General features: G+C 45.7%; 1 protein-coding gene across 1 annotated transcript in view; it reads right to left on the bottom strand.

Moving 5' to 3' along the window:
• The window catches only part of MRE11 (MRE11 homolog, double strand break repair nuclease), a gene marked incomplete at its 3' end in the record, with an annotated part of 586,107 nt that overhangs the window by 172,435 nt on the left and 392,099 nt on the right, over positions 1 to 21,573 (bottom strand). The window contains exon 15 of the mRNA XM_082248202.1: positions 15,436 to 15,676. Coding sequence (XP_082104328.1) covers positions 15,436 to 15,676 — 241 coding nt within the window. The remainder of the gene's footprint in view (positions 1 to 15,435; positions 15,677 to 21,573) is intronic.

Below are 21,573 nucleotides of genomic sequence, written 5' to 3'. Positions count from 1 at the left end.
CCACTGTTTAGTGACAATATTATCAAAGTAAGCGGGAGAGGGAACACCCCGTCTTGGAGGGCCTGTGGGTGCCAAAAGGTACTGACGCCTCCGACACAGCATCAGCCGCATCCTCCATTTTAAAGTTTCACGCACTGACACAATCAGCACATCCCTTAGCGCCTTTTCATGCATGGCTAGAGGAGCAGAGGAATCATCCTCACTATCTCAGCACGCAGGGTGCGTGGACACAGACCCAAAAGGATAACTCGCATCCGTGGCCCCTGAATCAAATTCAGGATCTGATGAGACAGATGAAGCAGGTGAAGGCGGGGGATGCTTTTTGCTAGCCTGTTTTCCCAGGACCAAATCCACCTTGGACACTAAGGACTCCAGGACCACTGTCATTGCAGCCAGGGATTATTTGGACCTGGAGGGCCTGGCAGCCTCTGAGAGGGGATCAGTTGGGGAAATGTGCTTTAGAGACTCCTTAGAGAAGAGAGGGGACCAACACAAAAAAAGCGTATAACACTCCTAGGGACACCCCCACTGCGCTGGCGGCACCACAGGGTCCAGCACAGAGCCCTACCATTGCTAAACTCTACAAAAAGACTCACCACCACCGATCAGGCACTTTAGAGAACCAAGCAAACTGCACACCATGCGGCGATCAGGAAGAGAAATATCCAGGAGTCAGCACTAGGGGATAAGGAGGGGCTCCCGCCACCGATTTACCGCTCATATAGTTTCAAAAACAAGCCTCTCTCTATTTTCACTGAGAAAATCACTAGAAAATGGCCAACGAGGCTACACAAACATGACCGCCAATCTACAGCACAAAAGGCCACAAGAAAAAAACGGCCCTGCATGGCTCCCAGAGACCCCAGGAGATCCAAACAGGATCCCAGCAGGAAAGGGGGCCCTGGCAGGAGCCCCCACCAGGTACAGCCCCCTCCCAAAGGTTGATTGTCAGCTCCTGACAGACCACCGCTCCTTTAGAATGGGGGGGAGGGGCTGTTGGCAAGGGGGAATGCTGCGACTTAGCGTGTGTTCGCTGGCCTGATTGGGGAGCCCCTTTTGATCTAGATTATCCAGTCCGCCGCCCAATAGTAGATTCTCACAGGAAAAAAATAACAAAGATAGGGGAAAAAATCCACTTAAATTAAAAATAATGGTCAGGACCAGAGATCCCAGCAAGGAACTAGGTCCTTACTCTTGCCTAGACAGAAAAAAAACTGAGTGCCTATAGCTGAGAGTGGGAGTATACCACCTGTGACTGCCCCATAGGCATAGTAAAGCTTTTTCCTGCCTAGTGTCCTACTCCTGCAGGGGGCAGTATAACCCAATGGTCAAGAAGATAAGGAGCTGTGTCCGTCAATGAACGAAAGAGAAACCACATAACTCTATACAGGATAAGAAGGGCAGGAAAAGTTTATTCTATGTAAAGTGTACTGTGTAACTTCTCTCTCCCTACATCATCGATCATCATCAATCACATTTAAACTTCCAAGACAGTTATGAATCTAATTGGTAGCTGTTAGACATTTGTTAGTGCTGATTTATGTTTTCATAATATACTTTCTGTATGTGAGAGGCAACAAAGAGCATCGCCAGCAGACATATTCAGGGCACTAAAAACCTGACTAAAGGGAAGTTGGGTGGACAGGTGAACTGTAGTAAATGGATATACTCCACGTACAGTTAGGGGAAAAAAGTATTTGATCCCCTGCTGATTTTATGGGTTTGTCCACTGACAACAAAATAATCAGTCTATAATTTTAATGGTAGGTTTATTTCAACAGTGAAAGACAGAATAACAAAAAATCCAGAAAAACGCATTACAAAAAAGTTCTAAAATGATTTACATTTTAATGAGTGAAATAAGTATTTGACCTGTTTCGCCAAACATGACTTGCGTCGCAAAAATCTTGTTGGCAATCACCGAGGTCAGACGGTTTTTGTAGTTGGCCACCAGGTTTGCACACATCTAAAGAGGGATTTTGTCCCACTCCTCTCCAAGTCAGTTTTGAGGATGACGCTTGGTAATTCGAACCTTCAGCTCCCTCCACATATTTTCTATGGGATTAAGGTCTGGTGACTGGCTAGGCCACCTCTGGACCTTAATGTGCTTCTTCTTGAGCTACTCCTTTGTTGATTTGGCCATGTGTTTTGGGTCATTGTCATGCTGGAATACCCATCAACGACCCATTTTCAATGCCCTGGCTGAGGGAGGTTCCCGCACAAGATTTGACAGTACATGGCCCTGTCCATCATCCCTTTGATGCAATGAAATTGTCCCGTCCCCTTAGCAGAAAAACACCCTTACGGTTACCACCTCCACGTTTGATGGTGGGGATGGTGTTCTTGGGGTCATAGGCAGCTTTCCTCCACCTCCAAGCACGGCAAGTTGAGTTGATGCCAAAGAGCTCAATTTGGTCTCATCTGGCCAAAACACCTGTACATGTGCTTTCTTAAGCAGGGGGACCTTGCAGGCACTGCAGGATTTCAGTCCTTTACAGCATAGTGTGTTACCAAATGTTTTCTTGGTGACTATGGTCCCAGCTGCCTTGAGATCATTGACAAAATTCTCCCGTGTAGTTCTGGGCTGATTCCTCACTGTTCTCATGATCACTGAAACTCCACAAGGTGAGATCCTGCATGGAGCCCCAGACCGAGGGAGATTGATAGGTATTTTGTGTTTCTTCCATTTGCGAATAATCGCACCAACGGTTGTCACTCTCTCACCAAGCTGCTTGTGTTGTAGCCCATTCCAGCCTTGTGTAGGTCTACAATCTTGTCCGTGACATCCTTGGACAGCTCTTTCGCCTTAGCCATGGTGGAGAGATTGGAATCTGATTGATTGATTGCTTCTGTGGACAGGTGTCTTTTATACAGGTAACAGGCTGAGATATGGAGCACTCCCTTTAAGAGAGGGTTTAAATCAATTTATAACTTTTGTGAAATGCATTGTTCTGAATAAATGGATTTTTGTAAGATCTTACCGTAAAATCCTTTTCTCTTAAGCTCATTGACAGACGTAGTCTTCTTGATTCTCAAGAGCTGGGTTATGTTGTCTCCGCAGGAGTAGGACTAGGCAGAAAGACAAAACGTTCTGGCTCCACCTTAGGGGGAGTCCCTGAGGGTATATCCTCCCTCTCTCTGCTACAGGGAATCAGTTCTGTTTTAAAGCAGTACAGAGAATTTAACCCAACCCAACTCAATGATAGAGGGGCGGGTACTACGTCTGTCAATGAGCTTAAGAGAAAAGGATTTTACGGTAAGATCTTACAAAAATCCATTTTTCTCTATCGCTCATTGACAGACGTAGTCTTCTTGATTCTCAAGAGCTGGGACATCCAGAAGCAGTGCCACAAATGAGGGGTGGGATTGACAAATCAAATCCAATCTAGAAGGCCCAACCGGTGCCAAACTAGAAGTTTTAAAGGCTCATTATAAACAAAGAATGAGACTAAAGAAAAAATTTTCCAACGGAAAAAACCCTCGAGGTAGACCACTGGTCTCCTCAAATTGCGGCCTGCAAAACCTTGCGGCCAAACGAGGCATCAGACGATGCCATTACATCAACTTTATAATGTTTAGTAAAGGTATGCACCGACGACCAGGTAGCCGCCTTGCACACCTGGACCACTGACGCCTGATGGCGAAAGGCCCATGACGCACTAAGTGCCCGAGTGGAGTGCGCCTTAACAGGGAACGGGGGCTCCCGACCCTTAATAGAATAAGCCTGTACTACCGTCTGTCTGATCCATCTGGAAATGGTCACGGCAGATGCAGGCAACCCCTTTTTGGGTCCATCTGGGATCACAAAAAGTGAATCCGTCTTGCGAAACGAATCTGTCGTTTTCAAGTATACCCTGATCGCCCGGACCACATCCAAGGAGCGTAAAGCAAACTCCCGAGGATGACTGGGCTTAGGACACAGGGAAGGTAATACAATTTCTTCATTCAGATGAAATTCTGAAACCACTTTTGGTAGGAAGGATGGATTCGGACGAAGAACCACCTTATCTCTATGAGCCACCAGATATGGTGAACGACAAGATAATGCGGCCAGTTCTGACACCCTGCGTGCAGAAGTAATAGCCACCAAGAAGGCCACCTTCTGGGACAACGTAGGTAGAGGAATCTCCCTAATATCTTCAAAGGGAGGTTTCTGAAGAACCGACAACACTAAATTAAGATCCCAGGGGGGTAACGGCGCGTGCACTGGCGGAGCCAGATGTCGCACCCCCTGGATGAAATTCCGCACCAAGGAATGAGTAGCCAAAGGCTTCTGAAAGAAGATGGCTAATGCTGAGACCTGACCCTTGATAGTACTCAAGGCCAGTTTCTGTTCAACCCCTTGTTGCAGAAAAGCCAATATTCGACTAATCGAATAAGACCGAGGACGGAACCCCAAAGGTTCACACCATGCAATGTAGGACTTCCATGTGCGATGATAAATCTTTCTGGAAGTCGCTTTCCTTGCTTCAACTAAAGTAGGAATAACTGAAGCTGACAAACCCTTGTCCTTCAGCACCTGGGTCTCAATAGCCAGGCCGTTAAAGCCAGCGATCGTAAAGCAGGATGGAAGATCGGTCCCTGAGACAGTAGATCCTCCCTGAGAGGAAGTCTCCACGGGACGTCCGCCACCAGTCTGACCATGTCGGCGTACCAAGCTCGACGAGGCCAGTCCGGAGCTACCAGGATTACTGGAATTCCTTCCTCCTCTATCCTGCGAAGAAGTCTTGGCAGTAACGCGAGAGGAGGGAAGGCATATATTAGCTGGTATTGCCCCCACGGGGCGATCAGTGCGTCTGCGGTTTCTGCTAGAGGATCGCGGGAGCGAGCCACGAATCTCTGAACTTTCCTGTTGAATCGTGATGCCAACAGATCCACATCCGGGGTGCCCCACCGTAGGCACAACTGGTGGAAAACGTCTGGATGGAGGGACCATTCCCCCTGATCCAGGGTCTGACGGCTGAGATAATCTGCCTGCCAATTCTCCACCCCCGGAATGAACACCGCAGAGATTGCTGGAACAAATCGTTCCGCCCAGCGAAGAATGCAAGCCACTTCTTTGGCCGCTCGGACACTCTTGGTGCCCCCCTGGTGATTGACATAAGCCACGGCCGTGGCATTGTCCGACTGGATCCGAACCGGGCTGCCCTGGAGCTGCTCGGTCCAGTGAATCAGACAAAGTCTGATCGCTCTCAGTTCCAATACATTTATCGGTAACCTGGATTCTTCCGGGGACCAAAGTCCCTGGACAGATAACTGACCGAGAATTCCTCCCCATCCGGATAGACTGGCATCCGTGGTCACTATTGTCCAATATATTGGCAGAAATGACTTTCCCTGGCTGAGCATCGGAGACCGAAGCCACCAGACCAGAGACTCTCTGGTCTGTTTGCTCAATCGGATCTGATTGTCCAGGGATTCCGGATTCCGATTCCATCTGAGAAGAATCTCTTGCTGAAGAATTCGGGTATGGGACTGGGCAAATGGGACTGCTTCGAACGAAGCCACCATCAACCCCAGAACCCTCATGCAAGTCCGAAGGGAAGACCAGCTGTTGGACAGTAACAACTGGACTGCTGATTGAATCTTTCGGAGTTTCCCTACCGGAAGAAAAACTCTTGTCCTGACTGTGTCTAGAATTAGACCCAGATATTCGAGCCTCTGGGTGGGAACCAGAAATGACTTTTGCTGGTTCACCAGCCACCCGAATTCCTGTAAAGAAATCATAGTAATTTCTATGTTTTGTAGCAAGGTCTGAGGAGACTCTGCATGAAGCAGAAGATCGTCTAGGTAACCAAGGATCGATATGCCTCTTTGGCGCAGAAGTGCCAACATTGGGGCCAACACCTTTGTGAAGACCCGCGAAGCCGTGGCGAGACCGAAAGGTAACGCCACAAACTGATAGTGGTTCTCTTCTATGGAAAAGCGTAGAAACCGCTGATGTCCTGCGAAAATGGGAATGTGAAGATAGGCGTCCTTGATGTCTATGGACGCTAGGACATCCCCTGGATGCAGGAAGGCTGCTACCGTGCGAATGGACTCCATTCTGAATCTTCTTATGTTGACAAAAGAATTGAGTGCTCTTAAGTCCAGAATTGGACGCACTTTGCCCTCTTTCCTGGGTATTGTAAATAGGTTTGAATAAAACCCTTGAAACCGTTCTGTCCAAGGAACGTGGACTACCACTCCTTGTTGTAGTAAATCTGTGACTGCTCTCCGCAGATCTTCTAAACGATCTGAGGATAGTCGGATATTGGAAGGGAAGAATCGCGCCGGTGGGAGAGATCGAAACTCGATCTTGTACCCTGACCTTATGACTTCGCAAACCCATTTGTCCGGGATTCTGGAAAGCCCTGGATCCGGGAACCGGCGAAGACGTCCCCCCACCCCAGTTATGGGTGGGGGCGCACCTTCAGGCTTTGGATGGTTTATCTTCAGGTCTGGAGGGGGCGGGCTTTTGCTTGCCCGACCAACGTCCCCTGACGCCTCCTGCAGGAGCTTTGGAGGACTTAGTTTTTTCACCCGCGGGACGAAAAAACCTCTTGTGAGCAGAAAAAGAAGGCCCTCGTCTTTGACGAGTTCCTCTACCTTTAAAATTTTGCGGTAAAAAGGTGCTCTTTCCACCCGTGAGATCTTTAATGATCTCATCTAAGTTGGCTCCAAATAGACGCTCTCCTGAAAAGGGGATATTAGCCAATGCTTTTTTGGAGCCTTGGTCGGCTAACCAACCTTTTAGCCAAAGAGTACGCCTGAGAACCACTGCTGAGACTGATGCTCGCGCCAATAATGGAGTGGCGTCTAACGCCGCATCACACACAAACTGTAACCCCTGTATCATTTGTTCCAACAAATCTGATACCGCCTGAGGGACCTCTTCTAGGTCCCGGCGTAACCACTTGGTCCATTCAGTTACAGCCTGCGAAACCAGACCAATAGCTATTATAGGTCTGAAAGCTGATCCAATCAAGGAAAACATGGTGCGAGACATAGCTTCTATCTTGCGATCCACTGGATCTTTAAAAGACGGAGCGTCTTCTAAAGGAATAACCGTGGCTTTATTCAATCTAGCAATTGGTGAATCCACCACAGGTGGTTCTGTCCATTTCTTAATAAGGGTTTCCTCAAACGGATAATGCCTGTCAATGCGTTTAGAAATAGTGAAAGTGCGTTTTGGCAGACGCCATTCTTCTTCGATTGGATTGCCAAAACATTTGGGCAATGGAAAAACCTTCGCCACTTTGATGCGTTTTTTAGTCCCAAAAGGGATTTCAGTTTCAGCTATTTCCGATGGAATACCCTGTAACCTTAAGGTCTCTTAATCAGATACAATGAGTGCGTTTACCAACGCTTCCTCTCGGGCTATGGCGGATGCCGAAACATCCTCCTCACTGTCTGAAGAGACAGGACCCGAGACACCAATCCCAGATGAAGTACCTGCAACTGCAGAAATAGGCTCAGAGTCTGAATCCGAGGTTTCAGATAATAAGGGGTTAGGCGGGGGTCGCTTTCTTGCGCCCTGTCCCTGACAAGCCACTTCCACCCGGGACACAAAAGTTTCCATAATAGCTGACAATGATTCAATTGTCAATGGGGTGCTGGAGGATCCCGCAGACCCCTCGAGGGGATCCGGAGGAGATACATGAGTGGCAGGGTCCATGTTAATTCAGGACACCTTTGCCAGCAAAACAAAAAAACTTTTTTTTTTTTTTTTTTGTGTGCGTCTCCCCCTAGCGCAATAGCGCCCCTCAGAGTACCTGCTTCTCGATCCCACAGAGAGAGGGACCCCCAAAGCTCACCAACCGATGCAGTGCAGTTTCCAACCAACTGCAGTCAACGTCTGTCTTACACAGACTGGAAGGAGCTGTTTGCTTTTTCCCGGGTAGAAGGACGTGGCTCCGCCCCCTGTGTACGCCTTCCGGCGTTCCCAGCTCTCCACGAGGTAGCTGGGCTCACAAAACATGGCCGCCCCCATAGAAGAGACATAAGACTCCAAAAACATGGCGGCCGGCGTGACCTGAGGACATACATGCATCTGGTCTACGGCAAAATGGCGGCGGACCGCCGAAATCGTTTTCCCAGCACATCCACCTGCATCTCTGCTAAGAGGCGATATATGGATCTACAGGAGATACACTACACATAAGGTAGGATTATACCTCCTATGTCTGCTGTAATGTTACAGTCTGCTGGGTAGAGTGTTAGCTCTTGAACCAAGTCCACTTCCCACAAACACATGCTGTATTACAAGGGGGACTTGTAAGTATCAGATATATACTGACCATATATGGAGGGGCCCATAATACATACTGCCTCATAACGAGGAAAAAAGGGGAACGTTTACTCACCATACCAAACCGACAGGCACCCTCTCTTCACAATACCCTCTCCACCGGGGTGGGGGGTTGTGGACCACTCCGGACGCCTCGACTCTCTGGTTCCTGGCGTCCAAGCGAGACTTTTAACTCGCAAGGTCAGTCCCTCCACTGGGACTCCGTCGCGGCCGACCCAGCGCGGAGCTCTGGTCTGCACGCGCTCGTAGGCAGAAAACCGGGGTGACCACTGGATCTCAACATCCAGCCCGTCGCCCGGCCCCGCATACTTACTTGAATATGTCGCGGCCGACCAAGCGCAATGCCATGGTCTGCGCGCGCTCGTAGGCCGGCTGGGGTGACCACAAGTGTCGCCCAGTCCGGCATTTTTGCTTGAAGATCTCACAGGAAAAAACACTGGAGAAAACTACCTAAAAAATGTCTTTTTCTTAAAGAAAAAAGTCTTGCCAGGACCAAAAGATCCCAGCAAGGAACTTAGGTCCTTACTCCTGACTAGACAGAAAAAAACTGATTCCCTGTAGCAGAGAGAGGGAGGATATACCCTTAGGGACTGCCCCTAAGGTGGAGCCAGAACGTTTTGTCTTTCTGCCTAGTCCTACTCCTGCGGAGACAACATAACCCAGCTCTTGAGAATCAAGAAGACTACGTCTGTCAATGAGCGATAGAGAAATTTTTGTTATTCTGTCTCTCACTGTTGAAGTGGATGTAAACCCTCACATTTACCCAGTGAAGTGAACAGCCACAGATGATAAACAGAGATTAAACAAATTTGCATACATAAGATGGCAGCGTGGCGCCATTGGCTACTGCTGCTGTCAATCAAATTCAGTGAGTCAATGAGGAGAGAGAATGGATACGGAGCTGCGGCTCAGCTCGGGTGCCCCCATAGCAAGCTTACTGTTGGGGCACTCAACAGGAGGGAGGGGCCAGGAGGGGCAAAGAGGGACCCGAGAAGAGGAGGATTTGGGCTGCTCTGTGTAAAACCACTGCACAGAGTAGGTAAATATGACATGTTCATTATTTTTAACAAAGAAAACACCAAAAAAAAGAAAAACAAGACTTTACAATCACTTTAATAGCCAGTCATATTCTGTGCATTCAAGAATGCATCCAGCATTTTTTAAACAGTCAACTGAGCTGGCTAGAACCAGTTCCTGAGGATGTCTATTTCACAGTTCTTATTGTGAAAAAGCCTTTCAGCATATGGAAGTTAAATCTCTCTTTCTCCAGATGTAAAGAGTGTCCTCTTGTCCTCTGTAACAACCTGAAAGTAATTAATCCAACACCAAGTTCACTATTTGGACCACTTATGAATTTTATACACGGTGATCATGTGATCATATCCCCCTTAATTGTATCTTCTCAAGAGAGAATAACTTCAGTTCCTCTAATGTTTCCTCATAGCTGAGCTCCTCCATGCCTCTTATCAGTTTGTTGGCCCTTCTCTGCGATTTCTTCAGTTCCACGATATCCTTTTTGTGAACTGGTGCCCAAAACAGAACTGCATATTCCAGATGTGGTTTTACTAATGATTTATACATGGGGAAAACAATGCCTCTCTCTAAAGTGTATACTTCTTTAATACTAGAAAATATTGTGCCTGCTTTAGAAACTGCAGCTTGGCACTGCATGCTTTTAGTAGGTCTTACCATGATCTTAAAAGAACAACCTAACCTGTCTTGACCATTGCCTCCCCCAATTGTTCACCTCCTAGTATGTATGATGCATGCATGTTTTAGCCCCCCAAGTGCATAACTTTGCACTGAACATTAAACCTTGCTTGCTTGGTTGCCCAATGTGCAACTGAGGCATTGAGGTTGGCTTGTAAGTTGGGAACATCCTGGAAGGACGTTATTGAACTACATAGCTTGATGTCACCTGCAAACACTAAAATGGCACTTTTAATCGCAGCCTCTATATCATTTACAAGTAACGGTTCCAACACTGAACATTGGGGTATACCACTAATAACCTTGGAACAGAGTATGAATCAGAGTATGAATCATTACTCACTACTCTCTGAATACAGTCTTTTATCCATCCAAACACTTACACATTAGTCATATGTGGGGAACGGTGTCAAATTCTTTTGCTAAGTCTAAGTATATGTCATCCACAGCCACCCCTTTTTTCAACATTTCTGCTTAACTTCCTCATAAAAAGAAATCAGACTTGCCAACATCGGTCATTTGTCAATCTATACTGACTATCCATTTTTCAGTCCATGCAAACCATGCCAACTACAGCTGAGAATATTATTTTCTAGAAAGAAACTATGTGGCCTTTCAAACTTATCCATCAAAGTATGTCTACTGCTTGTCAAAATCCCAAGGGCTGGGTAGACAATTTACAGCTGATGCCTAAACCTGGCCGGACATGGATCGAAATTCAGCCATTTCAGCAGGGACCAGCCGAATTTTGATCCACGCATGGGCAGTGTCAATCTATTAAGTGACTTCTGTTCAACCAAAATTTCCACACGATCAGAGCTACAGGTTATAGACTGCAACACTGATCAGTGTATTCAAAGACACAGCAGGTAAGATTCCCACATCCACCTCGAACGTGTCACTGGGGAAAATCAGGTCAGTTTTTTTTTTTTCATTTAACCAGTTGATTCAACGTAAAAACGGACTCATCTATGGCCATCTAAACCACTTTAGCCCCGGAGGATTTTGCTGCTTAATGACCAGGCCCTATTTTGCGATTTAGCACTGTCGTGCGACGCTGTACCCAAATAAAATTGACGTCCTTTTTTTCCCACAAATAGAGCTTTCTTTTGGTGGTATTTGATCACCTGTGCGATTTTTATTTTTTGCGCTATAAACAAAAAAGAGAGACAATATTGGAAAAAAAAAAAAAAAAACAATATTTTTCACATTTTGCTATATGACATTCCCAAAAAAAAATTTAAAAATCTAAATTTTTTAACATTGTAGGCCAATTTGTTTTCTGCTACATACTTTTGGTAAAAAAAATCGCAATAAGCGTATTTTGCTTGGTTTGCGCAAAAGTTATTGCGTCTACTAGCTACGGGAAAGATTTATGTCATTTTTATTGTTTTTTTTTTTTTTTCTTTTAACTAGTAATGGCGGCGATCTGCGACTTTTTGCAGGACTGCGACATTGCGGCGGACAGATCGGACCCCTGACTGACATTTTTGACACTTTTGGGGGGGACCAGTGACATTACTACAGTAATCAGTGCTAAAAATATGCACTGTTACTGTAATAATGCCATTGGCAGGGGAGGGGTTAACACTATTAGTGATCAAGGGGTTAGATGTAAGCCTAGGGGAGTGATTCTAACTGTGGAGGGGGCGTGGCTTGTGAGATCATCACAGAGACATGCAATCCTACATAGCAGGATCACATAGCCTCTGTGATCACTTCAGGGAGAAGGACAGACGGCTGTGTTTACATCAGCCAACCGTCCTTCTTTGTCAGCTGCGGGAGATCATGACTGGCTGGCGGCCTTTGCAGCCGCCTGTCACATGCACTGGCTCCTCAGCTGACGAGCAGAGGCGGGAGCGTGCCGCCGCCGCCGTGCTCGCCCCCTAGAGTTTTTGGAGCGAGCGGCATAGTACTACGTCGGTTTGCCTAGGAGCGGCCGCCTGCCGCAGTAAATCTGTGGTAGGCTGTCGTCAAGTGGTTAAGATTTGAGGTTTTCTCGAGCTGCTGTCAATGAAGCTGGCTCTGTAAAAAAAAAAATCCTGCTGCTTCCTGGATTAAACGGACTTGCTCCTGAATTCCATAATAATTTGTCCACCCATCCCTGCATACATGTTCGAGGTCAGTTAGGGTCCTTTCACACGGGTGGTGCGCCCAAACGACTTAGTTTTGCTCAGCGGGGATCGATTTCCTGATCCCCGCTGAACAGGCGGATGACAGGTCCTTCTCTGCTTACTTTGCAGAGACGGAGATGTTAGAGCCCCGCTCTCCTCAATGGGAGATCGGATGAGAATGGATCGCCTGTCCATTTTCATCCAATCTTATCTGATCCTACAGATGGATGGAAAATAGGGTTACCATCCGTCCGGATTTCATGGACAGCATTGGATTGGATAGCAGCGGGAGTCATCGGAGATGTCTCCGCTGACATCCGCTGCTCTATAGGATTACATGGAGCACCCGGTCAGGTCCATCTGAAAAATTGACAGGCAGACCGGATTGGAAAGCCCGTGTGAAAGGGGCCCAACTCTTTTGAAGCCTGCATGTTAATATGGTTAAGAAGAGGGGACAGCATTGGCAGGGTCCTTATTTGTTTTTGTTTTTTTTTTGCAAGGCTAGGTCTTGTTATCCAAGTGTTTAAAAAAAAACAAAAAAAACTGTATGTTTAATTTATCAAATTGCTTTTCTTATGCAAAACCCTATAACAAGCAATGCTAGTAAAACCTTTCTTGTACAGGTTTGAATAGTGTTTCCTGTAAAGCCATGCACATACACTCACTGGCCACTTTATTAGGTACACATGTTCAATTGCTTGGTAACAAAAATTGCTAATCAGTCAATCGCATGGCAGCAACTCAATGCATTTAGGCATCTAGATGTAGTAAAAATGACTTGCTGAAGCTCAAACCAAGCATCAGAATGGGGAAGAAAGGGGATTTAAGTGACTTTGAAGGTGGCATTTTTGTTGGTACCAGACAAGCTGGTCTGAGACTATTTCAAAAACTGCTGACCTACTGCCGTTTTTAAGCACAACCATCTTTCCGGTTTACAGAGAATGTTCAGAAAAAGAGAAAATATCCAGTTTGTGTGCCGAAAATACCTTGTTGAAGTTAGAGGAGAATGGGCAGACTGGTTTGAGATGATAGAAAAGCAACAGTAACTCAAATAAACACTTGCAACAAAGGTATGCAGAATTCCATCTCTGAACGCACAACACATCGAGCCTTGAAGCAGATGGGCTACAGCAGCAGAAGACCACACCAGGTGCCACTACTGTCAGCAAGTAACAGGACACTGAGGCTACAATTCGCACAGGCTTTACAAAATGAGACAATAGAAGATTGGTAAAACATTGCCTGGTCTGATGGGTCTCAATTTCAGCTGTGACATTCAGATGGTAGGGTCAGAATTAGGCATAAACAACATGAAAGCATGGATCCATCCTGCCTTGTATTAACGGTTCAGTCTGGTGGGGGTGTAATGGTTTGGGGGATATTTTCTTGGCACACTTTTGGCCTCTTTGTACCAATTGAGCATCATTTAAATGCCACAGCCTACCGGAGCATTGATGCTGACCATGTCCATCCCTTTATGACTACAGTGTACCCATCTTCTGATGGCTCCTTCCAGCAGGATAATGCACCATGTCACAAAGCTCAAATTTTCTCAAACTGGTTTCTTGAACATGACAATGAGGTCACTGTACTCCAATGGCCCCCCGCAGTCACCAGATCTCATCTAATAGAGCACCTTTGGGATGTGGTGAGACGGGAAATTCGCATCATGGATGTGCAGCCGACAAATCTGCAGAAACTGCGTCATGCTATCATGTCAATATAGACCAAAATCTCTGAGGAATGTTTACAACACCTTGTTGAATCGCTGCCATGGCAGTTCTGAAGGCAAAAGGGGGTCAAACCTGTATATAAAGTGGCCGGTGAGGGTAGTTTAGTGATAACTGATAGCCCAAACTTCCTTTTATTCCCCTACACTCAATAAGACTTAGGGAAACTGGTTACTATGGGCATCAAGAAGAGTTAAAGCGGAGTTCCGGCCTCGGAAACGTTTTTTAAATAAAAATACCCCGGGACTGTCAGGGCTAGTGCATTCCACAATGGATGGCCTCTGATCTGTCCCAGGTTGCACTTACCTTTCAGGAGAAATACTTACCTTGAAAATGTCTTGTCTAGCGCTGCCATCTCAGGTGTGGGCAGCTGAAGCCAGAGCGTCCTCTTCGGCGTCCTCTTCGGTGTCCTCTTTGGTCCCAGAATGCCCTGCACCGGCCCCACTCGTCAGTTCAGGTGCAGGCGCGTCATCCCTGCACAGCTTCTGGGCATGCCCAGAAGCTGTTTAGCAGGGAATGACGGGCCTGCACCGGCAGTGATGAACGGGTCGGGTGCTGGCGCATTGATTCCTGGGAGTGATGACGTTCAGCTCCCAGGAGTCAATGCAAGCAGGAAGAGACGGCGCGGGCCGCGGCCGCAGAGGGAGGAAGTAGAAGAAAGGTGAGTATATTTTCTTCAATAACAAGGTAAGTAAACAAAAAAAAAAAAAAAAACGGGACTATCCTCTTCTTTTTCAGGTAAATGTCAGCAAGCGGATGGCCCAAAGTGGTTTTTGAGGCCGGAACTGCGCTTTAATTCATGAGACATTTTTATGAATGAAACCCACTGTGGCTGCCATGTTAAAATGTAGAGCAGGTGTGTGTTGCCTATAACAACCAGGTTGGAGCTTCCCTTTTACGGGTGACACATGAGATGCAATAGGACTGACACACAGACTTTGGGGACAGTGAAATGCTGTAACCCATAGCAAGGAAACATACATTTTTAGGTAATGTGACTCCAGCAAAGCCAGGTCTTGTTGTCCCCTTTTCAGTACTCATTCAATTTGTACTCCAGTTTTTCGCTCATTTTGCAACCACTACTTTTTACTTGCATTTAAAACACTTTATACCTAAACAGCTTTCAAAAAATAGACAGTGGACCTCGACTTTTGCATAATGACCATGTTTTCTGGTTAGAATAGGCAGCTTAGGGTCCTTTCACACTGATACGTTTTTCCTGCATTTTTACTGTGCAAGAAAAATGAAAGAAAAATGTTTTCCTTTAAATCCTATGGGACGCTTCACACCACTGCATTACACGTGCAGTGTGTTTTAAAACGTCCTGCATGTTGCATCTTTGGTGCGATTTTGAAAACTGCCTCAACAAAAACACAGCACCCCATTGAAATTAATAAAACGCACAACAAAATTATGGTAAAACAGCACAGCATTTTTGGTGAGTTTTTTTTTTTTCAAAATCACATGTCCATTTTTCACAGGTGCAGGCAACCCATAAACGCACCAGAAACATACAGGAAACGCATCTGAAACACAGCAAAATTTTGCAACAGAGCAATGTGAAAGGGCCCTTACTGTATATAGCAGATACAATGCTTCATAAAAATGTACAGACCTCTTCCACGTCTTGATGTTCCTCTTGTAGTGGAACTCTGTCCCCGACCACCTCTAGCCCGGCCTCTTCCTCTTCCTCTAGTTGGTGCTGGAATGTTATCATCTGAGTCATCACTGACTGGCTTGGAGGTCTTCTTTCCCATTACAACATCATCATCGTCCTCACTCATGTTGACGTCTTGGGTTTGAGATCTGTGTGCTCTGGCTCGGCTGATTGCCTGATCACCAATGAGAGGTGTTAATAAAATTACCTAAGCTATATTACTGCTTCTACAGTTTTAATGCCCAATGGCCTTTTTCCAGTTTTAATTGAAAGTTACATTGTTTAATAATTCCATATGCTCTGAAATTTAAAGCAGTATTAAATCCCAGAAAAAAAAAAAAAAAAATTATATTACAGCTTGCCAGTAATTCGTTTTTTTTTTTTTTATCAACTCCAGATTACAGACCAATCTGTCCAGCAAAATTGGAAATTTAACACTGACAGGGGTGCTACGATGATCAGCTTTTATTCTTTTATGTGAAAACTTTATCCCAAAAGGAAAAAAAAACATACAAACTGTTGCTTTAAAGAGGTTGTAAACTCAATTTTTATTTATTTTTTTTTCGTTTTCACTCTGAAAGAGAAACACATAATGAGCTAGTATGCATCGCATACTAGCTCATTATGCGATACTTACCTTAGAACGAGCCCCCGCTGTGCCGTCCGCTCACCTCTATGACGGGCGACATGTTCAGGCGCCTGTCTTCCGGGATCGCGGCATCCGGCCATCTGATTGGCCGGAGCCGCGGTGACGTCACTCCCGCGCACGCGCGTGGGAGCCGACGGTCACGGGACTCTGAAGGAACGGCACCAGTGGCCGTTCCTTCAGAGCGCATGCGCCAGTGACGTCACTGGCTGCATGTAAGGTAAATATCTCCTAAACGGTACATGTTTAGGAGATATTTACAGTACCTATAGGTAAGCCTTATCATAGGTTTACCTATAGGTACAACTTGCAGAGGAGGGTTTACTTCCTCTTTAACTGCTTAAAGTGGAAGTAAACGCTCTTATAAGTTTCAGCCAGGTAAGCTGCCATCTTGGCCTCTGTCCAATGTCCAATTGCCATGAAGTTGCACATGTAGTCAGTTATGACACCAGCCATTGGATGGTTTGGCATTTTGGTTGAGAGCACAACCAATGTAACAGTTACTTTACCGGAACGTGGCTTTACTTCCACTTTAATAAGTGTTAGCAGGAGTTTGGCTTTAATGTGATAGTCAAGTCCACCTAAACCTACTAATGTATCTTACATTACCTCCTACCCAGATTGACGATGGTGCTGTCGAAGGGTGTCTCCATTGCTTCTCCAAAGGTGCGGAGTTACCCTAACTCCTGCCGCTTGACTTGTGACTTGACTGGTGTGGGCGTAGCGCAGTGTACCCAAGGTTAACATGTGGGCTATCGGCGGTTTCCCAAAAACTTTTATTACATTGCGCATTTTTGGTGTTTTGAACACGCACCAAAAGTCCTGCATACTGCACCTTTGGTGCACTTTCAGAAAGCGCACCAAAACAGCACTATTTAAAAGAAAAGTAATTGTAAGTCATTTTATGTGGCCTTCGCACCACTCATGCATCTGCAGCACCCCCTTTGTCTCCGCCGCCACCTTGTCTCAACACTTGGCAGCAGAGAGAAGAACAGAACTCCTCCAAATTGTGGGCAGCAAAGGGATAGCCCCATTCCTGCCATGCCTCTATTTTGTGGCAAAGCTGTAACAAGTGCTTGATCAAAACCACAGAGGGGTGCGACCTGTCTCCCTCAATGGACTTAAAAAAAAGGATTTTAAGAGGAGTTTTGTTTTCTATTAATGTGCACAGGAAATCTTGATGGCCGATACCCCCCCAAAATGGCCCAACTGATAGGTGGGCAAAAGCAAACACAAATCAACAGAACCGAGGACTGCCTGCAGCTCAAGGAGCCGCCTCAAAGAACTGACGCCAAAGCTGGCATCAGACGAGGCCTGAACATTCACCAGGTAAAACTTAGCAAATGTGTGTGCAGAAGATCAAGTGGCATTCTTGCAAATCTAAGAAACAATAGCCTGATGCCGAAGAGTCCAAAAGGCACCTACAGGTCTAGGGCAGTGAGGCACCTGATCTTGAAGACCATAAGCCTGAATGATTGGTCTGTCTGAGCCACTGAGAAATGGTTGAATGAGAAGTTGGTTTACCTTTAAAAGGGATCAAAATGAATGACAAAGAGAGAGTCGGTCTTTCTGCAGGAAGCCCTGGCTGTGAAGTAAACGCACAGCATAAACTAAATTGAGGCAATGGAGGGATATCTCCTTCTAATAAACTGGAGCCAAACAGAAAGTTAGAACAACAACGTCCTGATTGAGGGAAAAGGCTGAAACGACGTTGGGTAGGAAATAATTTCTGGATCCCAATGCCACCGTCTTTCTGCAAGACTTCAAAGGGTTCTTTACAGGATCAGCATGAACATATCACCCGCACACCACAGCAGAAGATTAGGGTCAGGGACATTTATTCACCACAAATAAACAATTTTTGTTTTTACATCCTGCCTGTTGTTGATCCTGCCTGTTCCTGTGTCCCCGTGTGCCTACCAGGATAATCATGGCTGCCGATTCATGAAATCGTGTTCAGTTTACGTGCCTCCCTCATTCCTCTCTCTCTCCTGCCTGTCAGCATGAGAGCCAATCTGCATCAGCTCCCCCCCCCCCCCCCCAGGAGCACATGTGCTACGGAGTCTTTGGCTGATGAGCACAGTCCCAGAGGGAGGATGGTGGCTGCCTCCTCCACCTCAGTAGCACGCGGTCACAGGCAGTCGGCCTGGGGACCTGGAAGGAAGGAGCTGAACCCAGAGGTCCATGAGAGTTGACTGAGGGGGTAGAGACACTGGAGACCCTCGAAAAACAGTATAGTGAGTACAGGGGATCGTGTCTAGGGGATTGACCTGAGGGGGGGGCACTCTGGTGTAGGATAGTCAGAGGACGGGTGTCAGCAGGTGAAATTAAAGGGGGTACTAGGAGTGTATCCTGAAGATAATTCAAGCTAACAAGTCATCTACAAAGAGACTTAACCTTAAATGCATCTAAGTGGCAAGGTGAATCAGCAGCCTGGCTGCATCTTCCTCACCTCATCAGGGGTCCTCATCTATTGTGAATAGTTCAAGTTGCAGTATCCCACTCTTCCCTTCTCCCATCTCTAAATTAAATAAAACCACAAAAACAACTACATCCCCTAGACTGTTCATTGACTGAGCCAGAGAGTAAAGAGTTAAATTGTGCATACTGCAGTTGCTAACGGTTTCAGGACCCATCCAAACCTCTGAAGGCTCTTAATGGCCAGGGCTACATTGCCTGCCAGATTGCATGTTGACAGTTTCTTCAGCAGAAGATCATCAAGATATCCCAATACAGGGATACCAAGAGAGCAGTAATACTAGCACAGAAGCCAGCACCTTGGTCTCTATTCTGCCATTGGGGCTAGAGCAAATGCATTCTACCCCAGAAGTCCCCCCCCAGGGTTGTATAAAATTTTGATAATCTGTGAGGTAGTACAGGCAGATTAGAAAGAATGAACCATGAGGGGGCTGGGAGCTGAAGACTAGCTTGTATCCCCTGGAAACCACCTCCCTCACCCAAGCATCTGAGATGAAGTGTCTCCACAGAGACTAACAGAAGCTGCTTTTTTTGAAAAGTCGGGGTGCATCCTAATGCTGAACAAGGTTTATCCGAGTGTTTGAGGATGTGGAAATTTAGGATTTAGAGGAATACTGGGTGCCAGACTTGTGTTTGGTTTTAAAAAAAGAGACTGGGAATATTGCAAAGGACTCTTCTTGGCCTCCATCAAGGATAATGGGTACTCTTTCCATCAGTGACATGCTTAATTAGAGCATCCAGGGCAGCATCAAAGAGACGCTACCCTCGAAGGGCATATGTAGAAAAAACTTTTTGCACAAGGGCTTAACAGACCAACACTTCAAAGAGGGGAAGAACTTTAACAATTACTTCAAAGTTCTGGACATGAGCTCAAAATGTTCTACGACCAAGGGATCAACTGACATAGTGATTTGGTCCCTTCATATTACGTCCAGTCAGCTACAGTTTGGCAGACTAAGGTCACAGCCAAGACAGGTTGCATAGCAGGCTCTGCTAATGAGAAGTTCTAGAAAGGGCCTCCAACAGGTTGTAGATGTTGTCTTTAAAAACAGGAGCACCCACTACTGTAATGATGGGATGCTACCAGATCCAGAAGGTTAAGGTTACTTCTACAAAAGGGTACAAAGCTGGTAAACGCTTGGGAGAGAAAAAGAGCTTGTCAGGGTACTTCCAGTCCTTACAAAGGAAGGCTGCAAACAGCAGGTATAAACAAATATAGAAAATCAATCAGCTTAGTCGAAAACAAACCAATTAAAAGAACATAAGCTGAACACGAAAAAGTGATTTCACCACACCTTACAAATATTCATAAAAAAACAGTTTAGCTCAACTATAAATAGCTGAAAAGCGGTAAACATATAACAGTGAAAATATTTTTCAAACACTTTAAAAAACAATGTAATTTTTAAAGTCCAAATAATAGAAAGTCCAATAAAAAAAACTCCAAATTATTCCAAATGTACCATCATGTGCACAGATGTGATATCTTATGAAGATAAACAAGAACTCTGGTGGAACCGCTGTGCCTCCGCCACCAGTGAACAATGGCCGCTCACTTCAAATGCATAACCCCTTAATAAACAGTAAGGTCAAAATGAGCATGGAATTAGAAAAAAGAGAGCGATTAGTGTTTTCCGTTTTAAAAACTTTTAATACTTCCCAAAAACAAGATAACACTTACAAGATCCAGCACTTTAACCAGTGCTAAGTATAAGCGCTTAGACATAGACAGATTGGCACCGGCTGCATGTAAGATGGCTGCGGGATGATGCCACAATCTCGTCTCTGCCCACTATAAACGTCATGTCCTAAGGCGGGAACTTCTTCAGTAGGAGTGGAGCTGCCACATTGAACACACTGTTAAATAGCACTAATCAATGGTAGCATAGAGACCAATGTACAAAAAACTGACAGATGGCTTCACATCTATGCTCCACAGCAACACATGGTACTTTGTGCTGTTCATTACAGTGCTTTTATTCGAAATGGCCTTTCAAAGCACTGTATAGAACAGGGGTCTTCAAACTACGGCCCTCCAGTTGTTCAGGAACTACAATTCCCATCATGCCTAGTCATGTCTGTGAATGTCAGAGTTTTACAATACCTCATGGGTCGTGTAGTTCCACAACAGCTGGAGGGCCGTAGTTTGAAGATCCCTGGTATAGAAGGTGCCAAGTGAATTCAACTACAGCGCACCACTATGCTACTGTATTATGTGATGCACTGCATTAAAAAAAATAAAAATAAATAAAGGATAGCCCATTCTAAATGTTTACAATGTTTAAAGGCAACTTTATCTTGGGTACAAATTGTCCTTTAAGGTATGTCCCCAATCCCCTAAGTGCAGTCACCTGGTCTAAACCAGACCAGTAGTCCAATACTTATCTCTCTATCCCCATTTCTGTGATCTTCACTTCAGGACCTGCTCAGAGTCGCACAGACTTTCCTCCTCATCTTGCACTTGCCTGCTGCCGGCCCATTCATTCCACTAGGGGGAGGGCATACTCTGCAGGACTGCTGGAGCCTGTCATAGGTAAGAATGGGCCTGGGAAGTGCATGTGCCGGATGTAAAGGACATGGCAGGGGCACTTTCAGTAGTCTTCCGGTGTGATCATGCTCTCCAACATGTCTGCAAGTGAACCTGTCAGCATTTTAAACATTTTAGTAATAGTCTTGCCTAAGCAAAAACCATAAGATGCCTGCTATCACCCCTCTTCTGCAGGTCCAGTTAAAACTAAGCTTGTGGAAGGAAGGGAGGATATGTGGAGCTCATATAGAACTGTGAAAATCCCCAAGTTACAAGATAAGCAATAACTGTCATTTTCATTTTGCTTGTTTCATCTATATTCACTATGAGTATAAATATCCCCCATGATCTGTAAAAATATAAAGAAAAAAAATCAAGTCTTTGGTCTTTGTAAAATCTTTTGCTGTTTTAAGGACTAACT

The sequence above is a fragment of the Pelophylax lessonae genome (genome assembly GCF_965119305.1).
Source record: "Pelophylax lessonae genome assembly, chromosome: 2".
NCBI lineage: Eukaryota > Metazoa > Chordata > Amphibia > Anura > Ranidae > Pelophylax > Pelophylax lessonae.
Note: the sequence above shows the minus strand (reverse complement) of the source record. Positions and strands in the feature narration are given on the sequence as shown.